This window comes from Cibotium barometz, chromosome 19 (genome assembly GCF_041138505.1).
Source record: "Cibotium barometz isolate CiBa-2024 chromosome 19, ASM4113850v1, whole genome shotgun sequence".
NCBI classification, from domain to species: Eukaryota; Viridiplantae; Streptophyta; class Polypodiopsida; order Cyatheales; family Cibotiaceae; genus Cibotium; species Cibotium barometz.
This window is the reverse complement of record NC_141064.1, coordinates 50,033,856-50,049,814: the sequence shown is the minus strand read 5'-3', so window position 1 is coordinate 50,049,814 and position 15,959 is coordinate 50,033,856. Positions and strand designations below refer to the sequence as shown.

General features: G+C 44.3%; 1 protein-coding gene across 3 annotated transcripts in view; it reads right to left on the bottom strand.

Moving 5' to 3' along the window:
• LOC147628712 (CA-responsive protein) overlaps positions 1–15,959 on the bottom strand; it is a 61,883-nt gene that overhangs the window by 4,023 nt on the left and 41,901 nt on the right. For all 3 annotated transcript variants that reach the window (XM_086813943.1, XM_086813940.1, XM_086813942.1), the window contains exons 4-6: positions 9,830–9,882; positions 9,544–9,631; positions 9,352–9,450 (exon numbers count right to left, since the gene is read on the bottom strand). In XM_086813943.1, the coding sequence (XP_086670069.1) occupies positions 9,352–9,450; positions 9,544–9,631; positions 9,830–9,882 (240 nt within the window). The remainder of the gene's footprint in view (positions 1–9,351; positions 9,451–9,543; positions 9,632–9,829; positions 9,883–15,959) is intronic.

Here is a 15,959-nt window from a genome sequence, read left to right as displayed (position 1 = left end):
TATATATAGGATGATTAGGGGGGAATAAGGAGACTGCACATGATGATGTGTTCAAGTATGATCTGTAGTAGGACATCAGCGCCACATGAGATCATTTTGGCTGAACTTGGAGCATCTATAACTAATCCGAGGGTTCACACATGACTACTTATGTAATTAAACGCTTCAAATAAAGGCACAGTTTATCCACTTAAAACCACAGGCGCACATAAATATAAGCTGGTACAGTCGATACAAGGACTGGTACAACAAGTACAATGGCTAGAAATCATAATAAATGATTAAATACCCTTGCCTTCAGTATTTCTTCGCGATGGAAGCCTCCAAAACAGTCCCCAACAGCCGGTATTCTTCATGGACAGCCTTCAAAAGAGAGAGAGAAAGAGAGTAGCCATCATTAGGGCAGCCTGTAACGGTGGTAGACGCTAGTGTGCAGCAAGAGAGCCTTTATTAATGAAGAGAGAGGACTCCCATTTATAGATTTGGGCCTCCCATGAGCTAAAATGGCAAGAGAAGGCTACAATGACAAGTGGAGAGCCACACAATAGCTGAAGTGACAAGTGTGAGGCCACTTGTCTCACTTTGATCCATTTTCTAACAAGTGTCAGGCCACTTGTCTCAGTTTGATCCACTTTCTTGCCACATGTCCCAATCTAAGAGATGGGTTCTCCCATCATCTTTAGCGCTAAAAATATCCCAACTAGTAGACATTCTGTCATAGGCACTTTGCCAACTCTTGGTATCTGCTCAATTCCAGATGTAATGACCCGAACAGAATTTCCATCGAAGTCAGGCCAAAAATAGCAACTCTCCTAAATTTTAGGAGTGTGGTCCTTTGTATTCTAGGATAATCCCCCATTCCCAAAGCTTGTACTTTCCAAATATTTAGACATCTTGGAGTCCACCAAACCCAAGCCATATATTCAAGATATAATCATGTCCCATCAAGTGGACGAGACGAGACAGTCTCAAAAATCCAATATATCTAAAGAATCCATGTCCCAAAGAAATGGGTGAGACTAAATAAGTCTCCATAATAGCAATATCATGTCCCAAAATAAATGGGCGAGACAAATCAGTCCCATAAGTCCAGATATCATAATCCATGTCCCAAGTAAATGGGCGAGACAAAATAAGTCTCCTTCCAATAACGCATCGGTCCACGTGACCCTTGGCATAGATATAAGTTCCGTGCCAACCAGGCGTCATGTCCACTTTACCACTTACACTCCGTGTTGGTACTCTGACCACACACCTTGGATGAGAGGTGGGACTCAAGTAACAAGATAAAACAATCACTCGCAGGCATAGATAGCCTGGTGTTCCATAAGCATTTCTGCTACACAGAGTTTATAGGCATTTCGGCCACTAATAGTTTGTAGGCATTTCGGCCACCAACTCACATTACCCTCTCAAGTGCCCATGTTCCCTTCCCTCTGCTCTCTATTGTTCCACCCACACATGGTAGAAACAATCTTCAAGAGAGCACGTAGGACAAGAGAACACTACACACGGCATGTTGTGCTCAACACTACCCTCTGAAGTGCCCATGTTTCCTTCCATCTGCTCTCTATTGTTCCACCCACACATGGTAGAAACAATCTTCAAAAGAGCACGTAGGACAAGAGAACACTACACAGGGTATGTGAACCATGAGTTTCATAAGTCCAATGCATCCCAAATAAAGGGAGCTATAAAGAATATTCCATGAACCTGAGAATGGATCCAAATCCCTAGAAAAGAAGTCCAGGAATCCATAGACCTGTATACCATAACTCTTACCACATACACCGTGCTAAGTACACACCTTGGAGTAGAGGTGGACTTTATCCATAAAAGCATCATATCCATGAGATATCCAAAGATTTCTTCTTTATAAACTCGGACAGATTCGTCCATAGAAATTGCTTGTGAAGCCCAATATCTATATAAATCTCGTCCAAGAAAGAAATCTCCATAGATATAATCCATCCCGATAAAGGGAGCCATAAACAATGTTTCCCTGAAACCATCTCAAGGCAAACAACACCACCTTTCTCCTTGCATGGCTATACAAGGGTTAGTGAACATCAAAAACACTTCATAGTAAATAGCAAAAGCACCAACTTTGCAAACTCAAAGTATACTTAGCTTTTCTTTGCCAGGTTGATCATGAAGCCAAAAGAAATATCTCGTCACCATATCCTTAAGATATATCCTGAGATATATCTCCATATAGCTTGCTTGTAAGCTTGATAATATAATCCACAATATCCATATGGAAAGAGTGCTAAACGTGTGCACATAAAGCCGACTCCACACTTCCAAGATAAAATTTTATGAATTCATAAATCCTTAATTCAACAAGCTGTTTACTGCTCATGCTCTTGCTTCATAAGCTATGAAGCGGCTGGCCCTGCTTAACAGCAATGATCGTAAGTGTGGTCCCCACTTGAGATCTTTTCTCTTTCTTATTGATAGAAGGAAGCCTCCGCTTCCAAGAAAGCCTATGCTTTGATACCAATGTAACTCGCGGCGGGTGCCCGGGGGACTAGGGTCTTTGACACACTTGTTGATACCATCAATGCATATTAAAACACTTAAACATGGCCACAGCCTTAACACATATCCATCATCACTTTGCATAAAACATAAAAGCTGGACAAAACATCCACAAATGCTGAAAATGGAGCTTGCACGTGTGACACCACATAGAGGCCGGAATCGGCCGACCCCCCCCCCCCCCCCCCCCCTTGGAGGATTTTATTACCCAAGGAGAATAATATCATGTACAAGCTTTGAGGGCCTTACTCTCCCCACGGGAGATGCCGGATTATCCATATACAAATGCCATAACACAACCCAACAAGAGGCTACCAAGCCGGAACATAGGCTGTAGAAATGCCGAGCCAACAACATAATCCATATACCTACGTATGGGTACTGATTCTTCCCCAAAAACCACAGGTCTTCATGCAATAGAGCTGGTACAGCAAGTACAACTCTCCATTCAACCGGTACAACAGGTACAATGGCTGGTACAGCCGATACGGTGGCTAGTACAACAAGTACAGTAAGTATAAATGTTGGTACAGCATGTACAATGACTAGTACAGTAGGTACAGTGGCTGGTACAATAAGTACAAAAGCTAGTACATGCGGTACAATGGGTGGTACAACAAGTACAAAAGTTGATACAGTCAGTACAATGGGTGGTACAGTAAGTACAGAAGCTGATACAACTGGTATAAGGACTGGTACAACAAGTACAATGGCTAGAAATCATAATAAATGATTAAATACCCTTGCCTTCAGTATTTCTTCGCGATGGAAGCCTCCAAAACAGTCCCCAACAGTCGGTATTCTTCATGGGCAGCCTTCAAGAGAGAGAGAAAGAGAGTCGCCATCATTAGGACAGCCTGTAACGGTGGTAGACGCTAGTGTGCAGCAAGACAGCCTTTATTAATGAAGAGAGAGAGCTCCAATTTATAGATTTGGGCCTCCCATGAGCTAAAATGGCAAGAGAAGGCTACAATGACAAGTGGAGAGCCACACAATAGCTGAAGTGACAAGTGTGAGGCCACTTGTCTCACTTTGATTCGTTTTCTAACAAGTGTCAGGCCACTTGTCTCACTTTGATCCACTTTCTTGCCACATGTCCCAATCTAAGAGATGGGTTCTCCCATCATCTTTAGCTCTAAAAATATCCCAACTAGTAGACATTTTGTCATAGGCACTTTGCCAACTCTTGGTATCTGCTCAATTCCAGATGTAATGACGCGAACAGAATTTCCATGGGAGTCAGGCCAAAAATAGTAACTCTCGTAAATTTTAGGAGTGTGGTCCTTCGTATTCTAGGATAATCCCCCATTCCCAAAGCTTGTACTTTCCAAATATTTAGACATCCTCGAGTCCACCAGACCCCTTTCATACTGGAAAATGTCGAGGCTGGTAACATCCTAGGCAGTGCGCGAACCGGGTGCCACTTCTCGTAGGATTCGTACGGTACGGTTCTGTACGATACCGTATGGCACGAGTTCCCCTCCCCCCCACATTGAGAAAAAAATTCCAAATGCTCAAAAAAAATAGAAATCCTACTCAACGAAGATCCCAAATGCCTGCAATACTTCACAACTTTCGTGTCCACTCAGTATTTCATATGGGATTGCTAAGAGACCTAAAAAATTTGGCAAGGTAGACTGGTACTGTACAGTTGATTGGTAGGATGAGAGAATCTTGCTACATCACTTGGAGATCTTTGGTATGGTAGGGTAGACAGTCAGATCCTGAAGTTGTGTCTCTCCCACTTGGATATCCCAATTGTCTCCAAAAAAGAGCTTGCATGGGTAATAAGATACCAAAGGTCTCCCAGTGTAGTGTTTATGACTAAGGGACCGTCCTTGCACAAATACGGGCAGTGCATCTAGGGTGATAGGTTTACGGACTCTTTTGTAGATCAAAATGGCCCTGTCCAAATCTTCTCTCGTAGGTATCTCCATGTTCTGGTTCCTCAAGCATTGTGGACTCCTCCCCCCCCCAACCTTCCCTCACATTCAAGCTTGAAGCTCCATAGTTTGTCGGTGTTTAAAAAAACAACTGTATTTTATCGTGCAGTATCCCAAAATTTCATATCATACCAAAAATTCCCGTAAGGTATCATACCGTATGGTGTCGTATTTTCGTACCGTGACAACTATGGCAGCCACTATCTGGGATATGTCATCAGTGCAAACGGTATTAGCCTTGATCCTAAAAAGGTTAAGGGCGATTCTCGAATGGAATGTTCCCAAGAATGCTCAGGAGATCCGCTCTTTTGTAGGTCTCTTTCAAGCATACAATTCCCACATGGACAAATTGTCAGACCTTGCAACACCTCTTAAAGACTTGCTCAAGGGCATGAAGACGTGTCGGCAGAAAGTGTCCGTCATGGGCAAACCACTCAAGGCATTCCATGCAATGAAGAAAGTTGCCTCTGAGACTCCAATTCTCAAGTTGGCTTCTTAGGATGATCCTTTTTGAGGTAATCACTGATGCCATCAATTTAGCCATAGGAGCTTCCTCCAACAAAGATGGCACCCAATGGCTTATTCTAGCCGGAAATTGAATGAGGCAAAAGAATTATTTAGTACTCTTGATGTATGTATTGGTGTCCCAAGCACTTATTAGGCTAGTTGGTCGCATGATGAACGGGCACTTGTCTGTGTATGAAAGGGTCTAGTGAGGACCCGTGTGTGTGAACCCATGTTGGGCATGAAACTAGAAACACAAAGTGTGGGTCAAGGAGGCTAAGGGGTTATTTGGGACCCAATCTGGCACCCAATCCGGAATACTTTCTTGTCTCTTCCTAATTCCCTCTCATATGTGAGAATCTGAATTTGGAATGCTGAATTTTGCTCTAACCAAGTTAACAATTCCATCTCCAAGCAGTGGTATCAAAGCTTTGACGCTAGGTCTTCAATTCAGCCAAAAAAATTTCCTCTTTTGAGAAGGTTTACAATGCTCCAAGGAACACCTGTAAGAACAGCCCCTAGTAGTCTTTTGTGTGGATGCTTTGCTAGTGCTCCAAGGCATTCTATATGAGCAGCCCACACCATAGACACAGGAAACGGCCGTTTCAGTCCCTAGAAAGGCGTTTCTCTGTTTCTGGACCCCATCCGTTTCCATGGCTGTTTCTCGTTTCCCAAGTGAGATTGTCACAGGAAACAGCCGTTTCCACCCCTTAAAACTCGTTTCCCCATTCCATTCCTCGAACGTTTCCGCTCCCGTTTCTCGTTTCTGGTGACTATGGCCCACACCCCTAGTGGATGGTTTGCTTGCTAGTGCTCCAAGGCATCCTACAAGAGCAGCCCACAGCCTAGTGGATGATTTACTTGCACTCTGGCAGAAACCTGACTGCTCCTGCTATAGACGATGAGAGAGCAAGAGATACAACAGGAACATGTAGCATCTACTGATACGACCACTCGGAGCATTATACATACCCCGGTACCAACCCTCATCAGCATGCTACCCGAGCAACTTGCACAAATTATCCAAGCCACAACATGGATAGCAACGTTGCCGCCCAAGCACAATCTATGATTTCCCAACCGCCACCCGCACGCACCCCAACCTTCTTCAACAACTCCATCCACCTCTCCGCCTCCCAAGCAACTCTTTGCTTTCTCAATAGAAACTTCAGTATTTTCATGTGCTCACCATGCGGCAGATGGAGCTCTAGTTCAAACAGAACCCCCAAGATGAAGCAAATCATCAACGAGACCAAGAACATCAACAAAAGGTGAATGAAGATCTTTGGAGAGAGCAACAGACTACAGAAGACACAACGTCAAATAAAGCACAAGTGGTTCCTCCTCGCCCTTGACCGCAAGACCACACCAACTTCTTCGAGTTCAAATAACCCTTTCCAAAAAGAGTCACCTTTAGTAAGTATGAAGGTAAACTCAACTCCTCTGCTTTGCATTCTTGGTTACATCAATTTGAGGCTTACCGTTTTGCAATTAATGGGACGGATGGGGAGGGGAGTTGTGTTGGCAAACTTTCACCTAACAAGAAATGCCATTGTTTGGTGGCAAGATCAATTCGTCATAGGCTTGAAATGTGGTTTGCCACACTACCTTGACAGACTCAAAGATGAGTTCATGGGTTTGCACCGGGGTTAGCAACCCATCCTCTAGTTTGCCAACAAGGTCACTCACCTCGCCTTACAATTGGGCAAATATTAATGCAAATAAGAAGGAGCAATTCTTGTATAGGTTGGACATGCAAATCCAATGGGCCCTGCGTATGTTTAAGCCTGAGACTTTGAGAAGGTTCTCTCCCTTGCATAGAGCGCAAAAAAGAAGTATAACAATGGGAAGCCATTGTCACCTGCACACCGATGTACTAGGGTGCCACGTAGCCATTCCACTGACCCATTACACTTTGGACACCTTTCTGATGGGCACTGTGCATGTTGTGAGGCCTTGTCCAGCGACATGTCGCTAGGCACCATCTAGATCTAGGGTCCAGTCAAGTGCCAAAAGTCTTGTACAAGTCCCAGACAAGTTAGATGAAAACCACTTGCAAGTTGTAACGATGTACAAGTGTCCCATAGGGTCCAGTCAAGTGTCAGAAGTCATGTGCAGGTCCCAGACAAGTCAGATGTAAACCACTTGCAAGTTGTAATGATGCACAAGTGTCCAGGGCATTTATTAGACCCATGGTTGGGTGTCTGAAACATTGGTCAGGTCATTTAGGAATGGCAATGTCTACCTCTTCTATCCAAGGTCTCTAGCAAGGTAGCAGATGAGCCATATATGCATATATGGGATCATGGGCAAGGCCAGGGACAGCCCATCAGCACCCATTGGATGCCCAAATACCCAGATCTGAGGGGCCAAGGCTGGTCACAAAGGCGAGCCCAAGAAAAATGGGTAAAAAGGCAATTAAAAGAATTAATTATCCAAAATGCCATGTCCACCTGTAGAGGGCTGACCGACCAGCAGTAGAGACCCTATTTAAAGGTGCCTTTGCTGCCCACGTTCCCATCCGAAAATCTCTCAAGCACGTGTTCTTGTATGTGCACCATCACATCTATTACATCTTTGCAAGGAATTGAGCATCCACTAGGTAGAGGGAGTGTCCCAGAATCTTGTACAGCAAATACAAGAGACAGTAAAACTGATATAGGGCCTAGTACAGCAGGTACAGGTGCTGGTACAGCAGGTTCAGCAGGTACAAGTGGCAGTACAGCTGGTACAAGTGCTGGTAGAGCCGGTACAGTAGGTGTTACAGCCAGTACAGGTGCTGAAACAACAGGCACAAAGTGCTGGTGTAGCGCAAACAAATACAACAGCCGGTACAAGAGGTACAAATGGTGGTACAGTAGATACAATGACAGGTACAGCAGGTACAAAGGTCAAATGGCTACTACAGCAGGTACAAGAGGTACCTTCATGGGAAAGTCGACCATCTGTTTTCTTGCCCAAAACTGAAGCCCATGTTTGATTCTTGCTACAACATATCCTGGGTGCCCAAATTGAGATATCTAGCCCAAATGGGTGTGAAACTCATTACTCATAAGGTGCATAAAAAGTCCACCCTTTTAAAATGAATGTGAATGCCTCAAAAAATGTGCATGCCTTGAGAGTGTGGACTAGGCCAAGGTTGTGTGATCTCTGGCTCGGGGGTGGCTTCCTGTTGTATTTGGCCTACGGTTGGCTAGAGAGTGCTAACCAGACCCATTTATTTCCTCTTGGTTATGTTGATGCATGGATTACAGGTACTTAGACAGCTTCATAGAAATTCTTGTGTGTGCACGGATCTTGGGCAGACGTCTAGGTAAAGTGTGACACTTGCCTCAGGGTGTTTCAGTCATGGTCCCCTCATGGGCTGTCCATAGATTGCTAAATGCCCCCTTTTCTTGGTGTCACTAGTACCATGTGAAATCGGTTCATACACACCTAGACACGTGACTCTGACATTGACAAGGCTCCAGACACTAAACCAAATAGTCTAATAAGTGCCCCGGACACCTCGACAACCTTACATCATACAAGAGGTTTACAATCTTGTGCAGACAGACACAACACTGACGCGTGTGGGATGTGAACAACTGACTAACCACCCCTTGGTACTGCACCAGCAACTTGTCCTTTGGACAAGGGCTCACAAAGAACATGACTGATGTCCAGCCTTAGAGCCTTGCACTTGTCCCAAGTACAGGATGCATGTGACATGGTACGGCCTGATAGTCTATATTCCTTAAGCTCAAAAGAGCTATGTTAGTCGTGACGATTCATGTGCTCAACTGAAATGCAGGCTATATTAATATAAGAAGACTTTCGGAATCGAGTAGACCTATGAGTTCACACGGGATGATTTGTAAATACAACTCCGATTGTGTGATCGAAAAAACCCAGTGGGGCCAAGAGTTTAACCTTGGTATTAGCAACGTGACTAGCTAAGACAATGCACACTTCATTCCTTTGAAGGAGAAGAGGTGCAAGCTAAATTTGGTATCACTGTAATTACATACACATTATGCAAAAAGTCGAAAAGGCGTATAAGGATTATGGATGTGTTGGTGCCAAGTGGTGCTCGTTAACAGTTGTACGTAGCAATGAGGCTGTGTCTAAAGGTTTTTTTTATGTGTTTGACGATTTCATTCTACCACTGTGACAGCCTAAACCTCAAAAGACTGAAAATTGTTGAACCATAAACCAACACTTATCCCTCTCACCCAACACGATCTGAACACCAAGTAGCTAGATTGTTGAGAAAGCAGCAAGTATCTGCTACATATACCTTCTTTTTGAAACAATTACCAAAAATGTAAAACTGTCCCATAAATACTGTTGAACCTCATAAATACAAAAAAGATGAACATGCCTTCTTATAAGCAGGAGAAAGCTTTAACTGCTCTTGTAAACGATTATACACAACCGTGTCTTCCTCCAGCTTCTTCTGTTCCATCTCTAGACCATAAATCTGAAACCACAGAGAACAACAAAAGCATCAGTTTGCTGCAATATGGCAGATAGCTACTCGTGACATTTCTTGACATGAAGAAGACCCAATTACCTGCCCACAAAGCCGATCAAATGAAGACTTGTCAGCCTTGGAAAGCAACGACTTTGCTATTGTAAACTTTCTCTGAATCAACTCTGACCTGAAATGTTTTGCTACGAGTTGTTAGCAGGGAAAGACTGTCCCACACGAACGTGCATGCACACAGCAAACTAACAAGGTATTATTGGAAGACGTAACCACAGCAACCCCAGAAATTTCTTTGCTGAAATTTCCTGTCACACACGCGCACACACAAAGAACCAAAAGGTGTGCTCTCACACCACCCTTCACTGCTTACTTTTGCTGGAGTGTTGACTTGGCTTCCACAAGACAAGTTGTGAACCGTCCTACCTGTGTGAAACCAAAACAAACACCATTTAAAAAGTGACAAATGAAACCATTGCTTCCACTCTCAGGACTCGCAAGTATGAGAGGTGTGCCGATGATGGCTAAAACACAGCTACGGTTCCATGTTAATGTTTAGACTAATACAAGGGTCAGCTAGTCTTTTAGTTTATGAGTCCGGGCTCATGAGGTTCTTGCTTTTAGGTCTCATAGGTCCTTTGGATCTTGTGTACATGTTAATACAATCTTTCTTTCCTTCTTTCAAGCATACATCATCTCGGATAACAAGTAACATGTTAGGTGTAATACATCGAATGCAGTGCAGGGTGTTTCCTTAGTCCTTCTCATATGACACCTTTTTTCCACATGAGTAGATCCTTCTGTGGTAACAACTTGGGTGCCCGCCATGAGGTGGCATGGTCTCCCACCTGAAGGCGATACAATTGAGGCCTCAAAGCATTATTCCAATCGTGGGCTAGCAAGAATTTAAACTCAGGACACCCACACCACTAGGCCCCTCGCATATGGAACTTGTCATGCCTATTTGGCATGACAATTTAGAATCTAAAAGTATCTCTTCATTGTAACCTACAATTAGCAAAGGCTGTGGAGCCCAAACTCAGCAGCCACAACTGAAATCCTCCCATCTCTACAAGTTATCACTTCAACAACATGAGTGGCCAGCAGAGTACAAAAAAACTGCTCGTAACATCTTCTCATCTACAATCAAAAAAGGCACTTTCAATGACAGCATGAACACCAAGTGACCAGAATTATGGCGCATCGCATTAAAAAAGAAGACTGCCTCAATCCATGGCAGATGCAACATGCTTATTTTGGCAAGGCTCGTCATTGCAGCTCATGCGCAAAGCACATGCAGCAAGGCAAGTGCAGATAACTTTATAAGCTGCTACGTAGCATATGCATCACTTTTCATAGAAGACTCCAAAAGGCATCTTTGTAATCGACAAGAACCCTATGCTTCCAAGCCATTAAGGTACCAAAAATACACTTGTTGAGATCGTAAAACCACGTCAGCAATTAATGATAGATGGTGTTGGTCTTAACAGGTGCTGATCTTCAAAGAAGAATTATTAGCATTTCACCAATTACAACTCAAACCCATGACCTCTTGTAGGCCACTTCATTGCTAAGCACTACCAGTACATCTTATTCAGTGGGACAAGAAAAGCATTCAAAGCTCTTGTTGAGCACCCTTTTGACACTTGGCACTTCAACACACTTGACATCAAGATACTTCAGGCGTAACCCCATTGTGAGTAGCCAATCATATCCATGCACTATGCTGCATGCACCTCTCTGTAAGTCTTCCAACACCCAATTTTGAACCAAATCCTCCCTACGTCATATTCTTAGCTGTTCCTAGTGTGAATTGGCACAGGCAATTTCCATTAAAAAAAGGTTGGGCTGAAGTATGGGAGCTTTTTCAGGGATTTGGGACTTTAATGGAATGGTCTAGTTATTTCAAAGCATTGCATAGGAAATAGGCATAATTTAAACATGTTCTAGAGTCTAGTGGTGTTTTGTCCCTCCCATTGATCCGAAACTTTTGGCGTTTGGCAAAGGGTTGAAACTTACTAAACGTTTTTAAGGCATCCATGCTTTCTATCTTCTTCCCCCATAAGTGGTCTGATTTTCAACTTCAGAGCGGCCTAGGACATAGCATGAAACAAACCCTAACAAAGGCAGGAGCAATCAAAGGCACATTGCAACCAGAATACAGGCCAGAGAGATGCTCAACATCACCTTCTATGATGAAAAGGTTTCAAATCAGCCTTTAAATCTAGGGGGCACATGACCAAATTACATGAGTTACACAACTTTCTTGGCATAAAGAGGAAACATACTTAATGAGCTGCCACAGGGGGCCATGATTACCAACTGACACGTGCAAGGATGGCTTCAATCCATCCACAAATCTGTTAACATGCTCCTTCATTTGGATGGTTTTGTAAAGCAAGAATAGCTACTTCCTAGATTGAACTTTTCTTGTCGCTCACATCTAAAGTTTAGGTACTTCATGCATGCAATGAAATCACAGACTAACTCCCCTTCTTTCCACTGATACGTATATCAAGTTTGAGTCCATATAAAGGATTTGTCTCGCACCAAGTCTTGATCCCAAATCTTACCTAGAAGCCGTTCAATTCACTGCATCAAAATAACCTCTCGACCATGTTTACATTATACATGTGTAGGCTACTTTAGGAGCCCCTTTTGAGGATTGATAGCTCTTGAACCAAGTATCCAAGTTACCTAACACTTGCATCAAGTTTAGTTCTATGACGTCATCCTGCTGACCATCATTGGCATCATCATTTTGACCTCATCGCTTACTGTTCAAATTACACACTAAAATATCTTGTATGTGGCATTGGGGACATAGGGCAAATGGTTCTAACGTCTTTCGCCATATCAAGCACATGGTTTTTGGGCGTATTCACACCTCTAGATCAGCTACAGAAACTTGTGGGATGCAAGCGGGGGAGAATCTTGGTTGCACTCAATTCTAGGCACTCAATGCTCATTTTGATGCTGCTATTTTTTTCTGGGGAAAAGATCCTTTTATTAGTTAATGAAAAACAGTCACAAAGGGCTAAATACAACCACGAAGGGCTAGATACAAACTCACCTCATGTACAGGGCAAGGATCAAATAATCAAAAGAGAAAAAAGAGACTTCTCCTCCGGCTGGCCCGAGACACAAATCTGGAGATGGACTAAATGGTCGGCCAATTGGTGACACTAGCCCCCACACACATTGTATTGGGTATTACGGGTTTTCTCTTGTGCATATAGTATTGTTGTGTTTTTCTGCAATGCACTTGCTATTGTGTTTTCAGATTTTGTCTTCATCTCCGCTGCATATTCTGACATGGTATCAGAGCTCTAGGCTCTTGATAGATCTTGGGAACTGTGTGAGCAAGAGGGGGGCTGTTTTGTTGCTGATTGGACTGTTTTGGACTGTTCGGGAAGAGAAGAAGCAAGAGGAAGGCGGGCTGATTTGCTGGACAGCCACTTGCAGGTTTAAGTTCTTCTTTTTTCCTACCCACCCACCCTTTTCAGTTATACCCCCGCAATGGCAGATTTACTTGAGATGGCTGAGAAGCATGTGAAGATCCAGATGGCAGACACTCCCCACGTTCCCAGTGGACCGTCAGTTGGACGGGAACAACTACGGCATATGGAAGGTAATGATGGAATCTCTTTTGGAGTCTTGCGACCTTGCTGATTTCATTGTTGTTGGGATTCCACGGCCAGAGTTAGAGGAAGGGGAGTTACCCTCGATTCGGAAGGAACGTGAGGCACAGGCACAGTTGTGGGATCGTGTCAACGCCAGGGTCCGTTCTTTCATTTTCCTCAACTGCACACCGCAGGTAATCAATCATATCAAGCATATGACATTGGCCAGAGGTATATGGCAACATTTGGCTTCTCTCTATAACACGGTATCGCCCATGGAGAGGATCTCCTTCGAAGTCCAGATGCGGGTGATGAATTCTGCAAAGTTATCGACGATGCGGAAGCACATCAACAAACTGCAGGCTCTTCAGCAGGAAGTTCTTCAGGCTGGGAAAGAGATATTATCGGAGGATATGGCCATCACTTCTCTCAGTACTCAACATTTAACTCTTCTTTGATTACCAGTGGCAGCCTCAGCACCATCACATAGGAGGAGCTTGTGCCCATGGTCTTGGAGCAAGAGGAAAGATTCACGAACCCTCCACAAGGCGAAGGTTCGGAGGCCTTAACTGGCCAACAGTCGAAAGGCCGTAACAACAAGCGCAAAGGGAAGGCTTCACCCGAGAAGTCTTATGAGAAAAAGTCCGACGCAGACCGCGAGAAACTGAAGGCAAAGAGGACCTGTAATGATTGTGGCGAGAAAGGCCACTACTCGAGGCAATGTCCCAAGCGGAGCACTGAGAAGGGTGCAGAATCCTCAGCAGCAACCGTGAAGACTCCAGCTTTTGTGCACCTGGAGGTGATGGACACCGATGTTGTTCGAAGTCATCTCCTGTCTTTACCCGACACCAGGGCCTCTGTTGTGGGTGTGCCCACCCTTTGTAGGTGTTTTCTCATTTTTCCTCACTCCCCGTATTTTTCCCCTATTTTTTCCTATTTTTCTGTGGTTTGGGTGGCAGCCCTGTGGTGGCAGAAGGACCTCAGATGCTGGCCGACTGCATTTGTTCATGCTGGTACTGGCTGATTGTTTTGCTTCAGGTCCACGACCTCCCACATGTGCTGGCCGACACCCACTGCAGCTGGCTGACTGGTTTTTTGGCTGGTCGTGGAGATATAGTGCCTGTGGACTGCCTCTAGAACAGGCCGACTGCACTATGGGGGCCATATAAAATGGCCCCCCAGTCCCTTGTCACATTCGTCTTGTATTCTGGATTCTTCTTGTGTATATATAGTAGAGTTACACGCCTCTCTTCCCATTGCTGTCTTTTTCTGCACTTGCTCGTGTTTCCAGATTTTGTAATCATCTCCGCTGCGTATTCTGACATGGTATCAGAGCCCTAGGCTCTTGATAGTTCTTGGGATTTGTGTGAGCAAGAGGGGGACTATTGTGTTGCTGATTGGTGGATTGTTCGGGACTGTTCGGGAAGAGGAGAAGCACAAGGACGGCGGGCTGATTTGCTGGACAGCCACTTGCACGTGTAAGTTCTTCTTTGTTCCCACCCACCGTCCCTTTTTCAGATTACATCCCCGCAATGGCAGATTTGTTAGAGATGGCTGAGAGGCATGTGAATATCCCTACACTCCCCACGTTCCCGGTGGACCGTCAATTGGACGAGAACAACTATGGCATATGGAAGGTTATGATGGAATCTCTTATGGAGTTAGGGTTTCATGTGAGAGACATACACAGAGAAGAAGGGAGAGAGGGTGAGAGACATGTGGAGATAAGTCAACTCATAGTATGAGTGTGTGACTCCCCTATCACACATGTATATTTGCTCTAGTACACAGTGTGCACTTAGTACATTAAAAGTACTAAGTGTACTATGTACAATACTTATGGGCTAGTACACACTATAATAGCGGGCATAATGCCTTTACCCCAACAACCTCCCACTTAAAGGCAAAGTGCCCTTAAATGAAGGAAAAGAAAAATCAGCATGTACAAGATAATATACAAGGCCATATCAAGGCTGAAACTGGCCTCATCCAATGCCCATCAAGTGTTTGCAATGAGCAAACCGCTCTGGAGGCAAACTCTTTGTCAACAGATCAGCCGGGTTGTCATCCGTATGGATCTTGACAAACTGAATTTGCTTGTTCTCTATCACCTCTCTGATGAAGTGATACTTCACATCCACATGCTTCGTCTTTGCATGAAAGACACGGTTCTTTGCCAACTGGATGGCACTCTGACTGTCACAATGCAACAATGGAATATCCCCTGTATAACCCGAATCAACCACTAACCGAGATAGCCATAATGCCTCCTTGCAAGCCTCTGTGGCTGCAATATACTCGGCCTCTGTAGTAGATAAGGCAGTGCACTTCTGCATCTTGGATATCCATGACACAGCACCTCCTGTGAATGTAAACACATAACCGGTAGTAGACTTCCGGTTATCTGAATGACCAGCATAATCCGAATCCGTGTAACCATGCACTAATGCATCCTGTTTGCCAAAGCAAATGCACATATCCTGTGTGCCCTTCAGGTATCTCATGACACCTTTCACTGCTTCCCAATGCTTCTTGCCAGGGTTGGCCATGTATCTAGAAACTACTCCCACTGCAAATGCAATGTCCGGTCTTGTAGCAACCATGGCATACATGAGACTGCCACAAGCTGAAGCATACGGAATCTTGGCCATATCAGTCCTGCCACTATCTGACTGTGGGCTGTCCATAGCACTGAGTTTCACATATGGAGGCAAAGGAGTACTAGTCTTCTTCCCCCCTTCCATATTGAACCTCTGCAAAACTTTGCCAATGTATTCCTTCTGAGACAAATACAACACATGCTGATTTCTGTCCCGAAGTATCCGCATACCCAAAATGTGATTTGCATCACCCAAATCCTTCATATCAAAGGTCTGATGC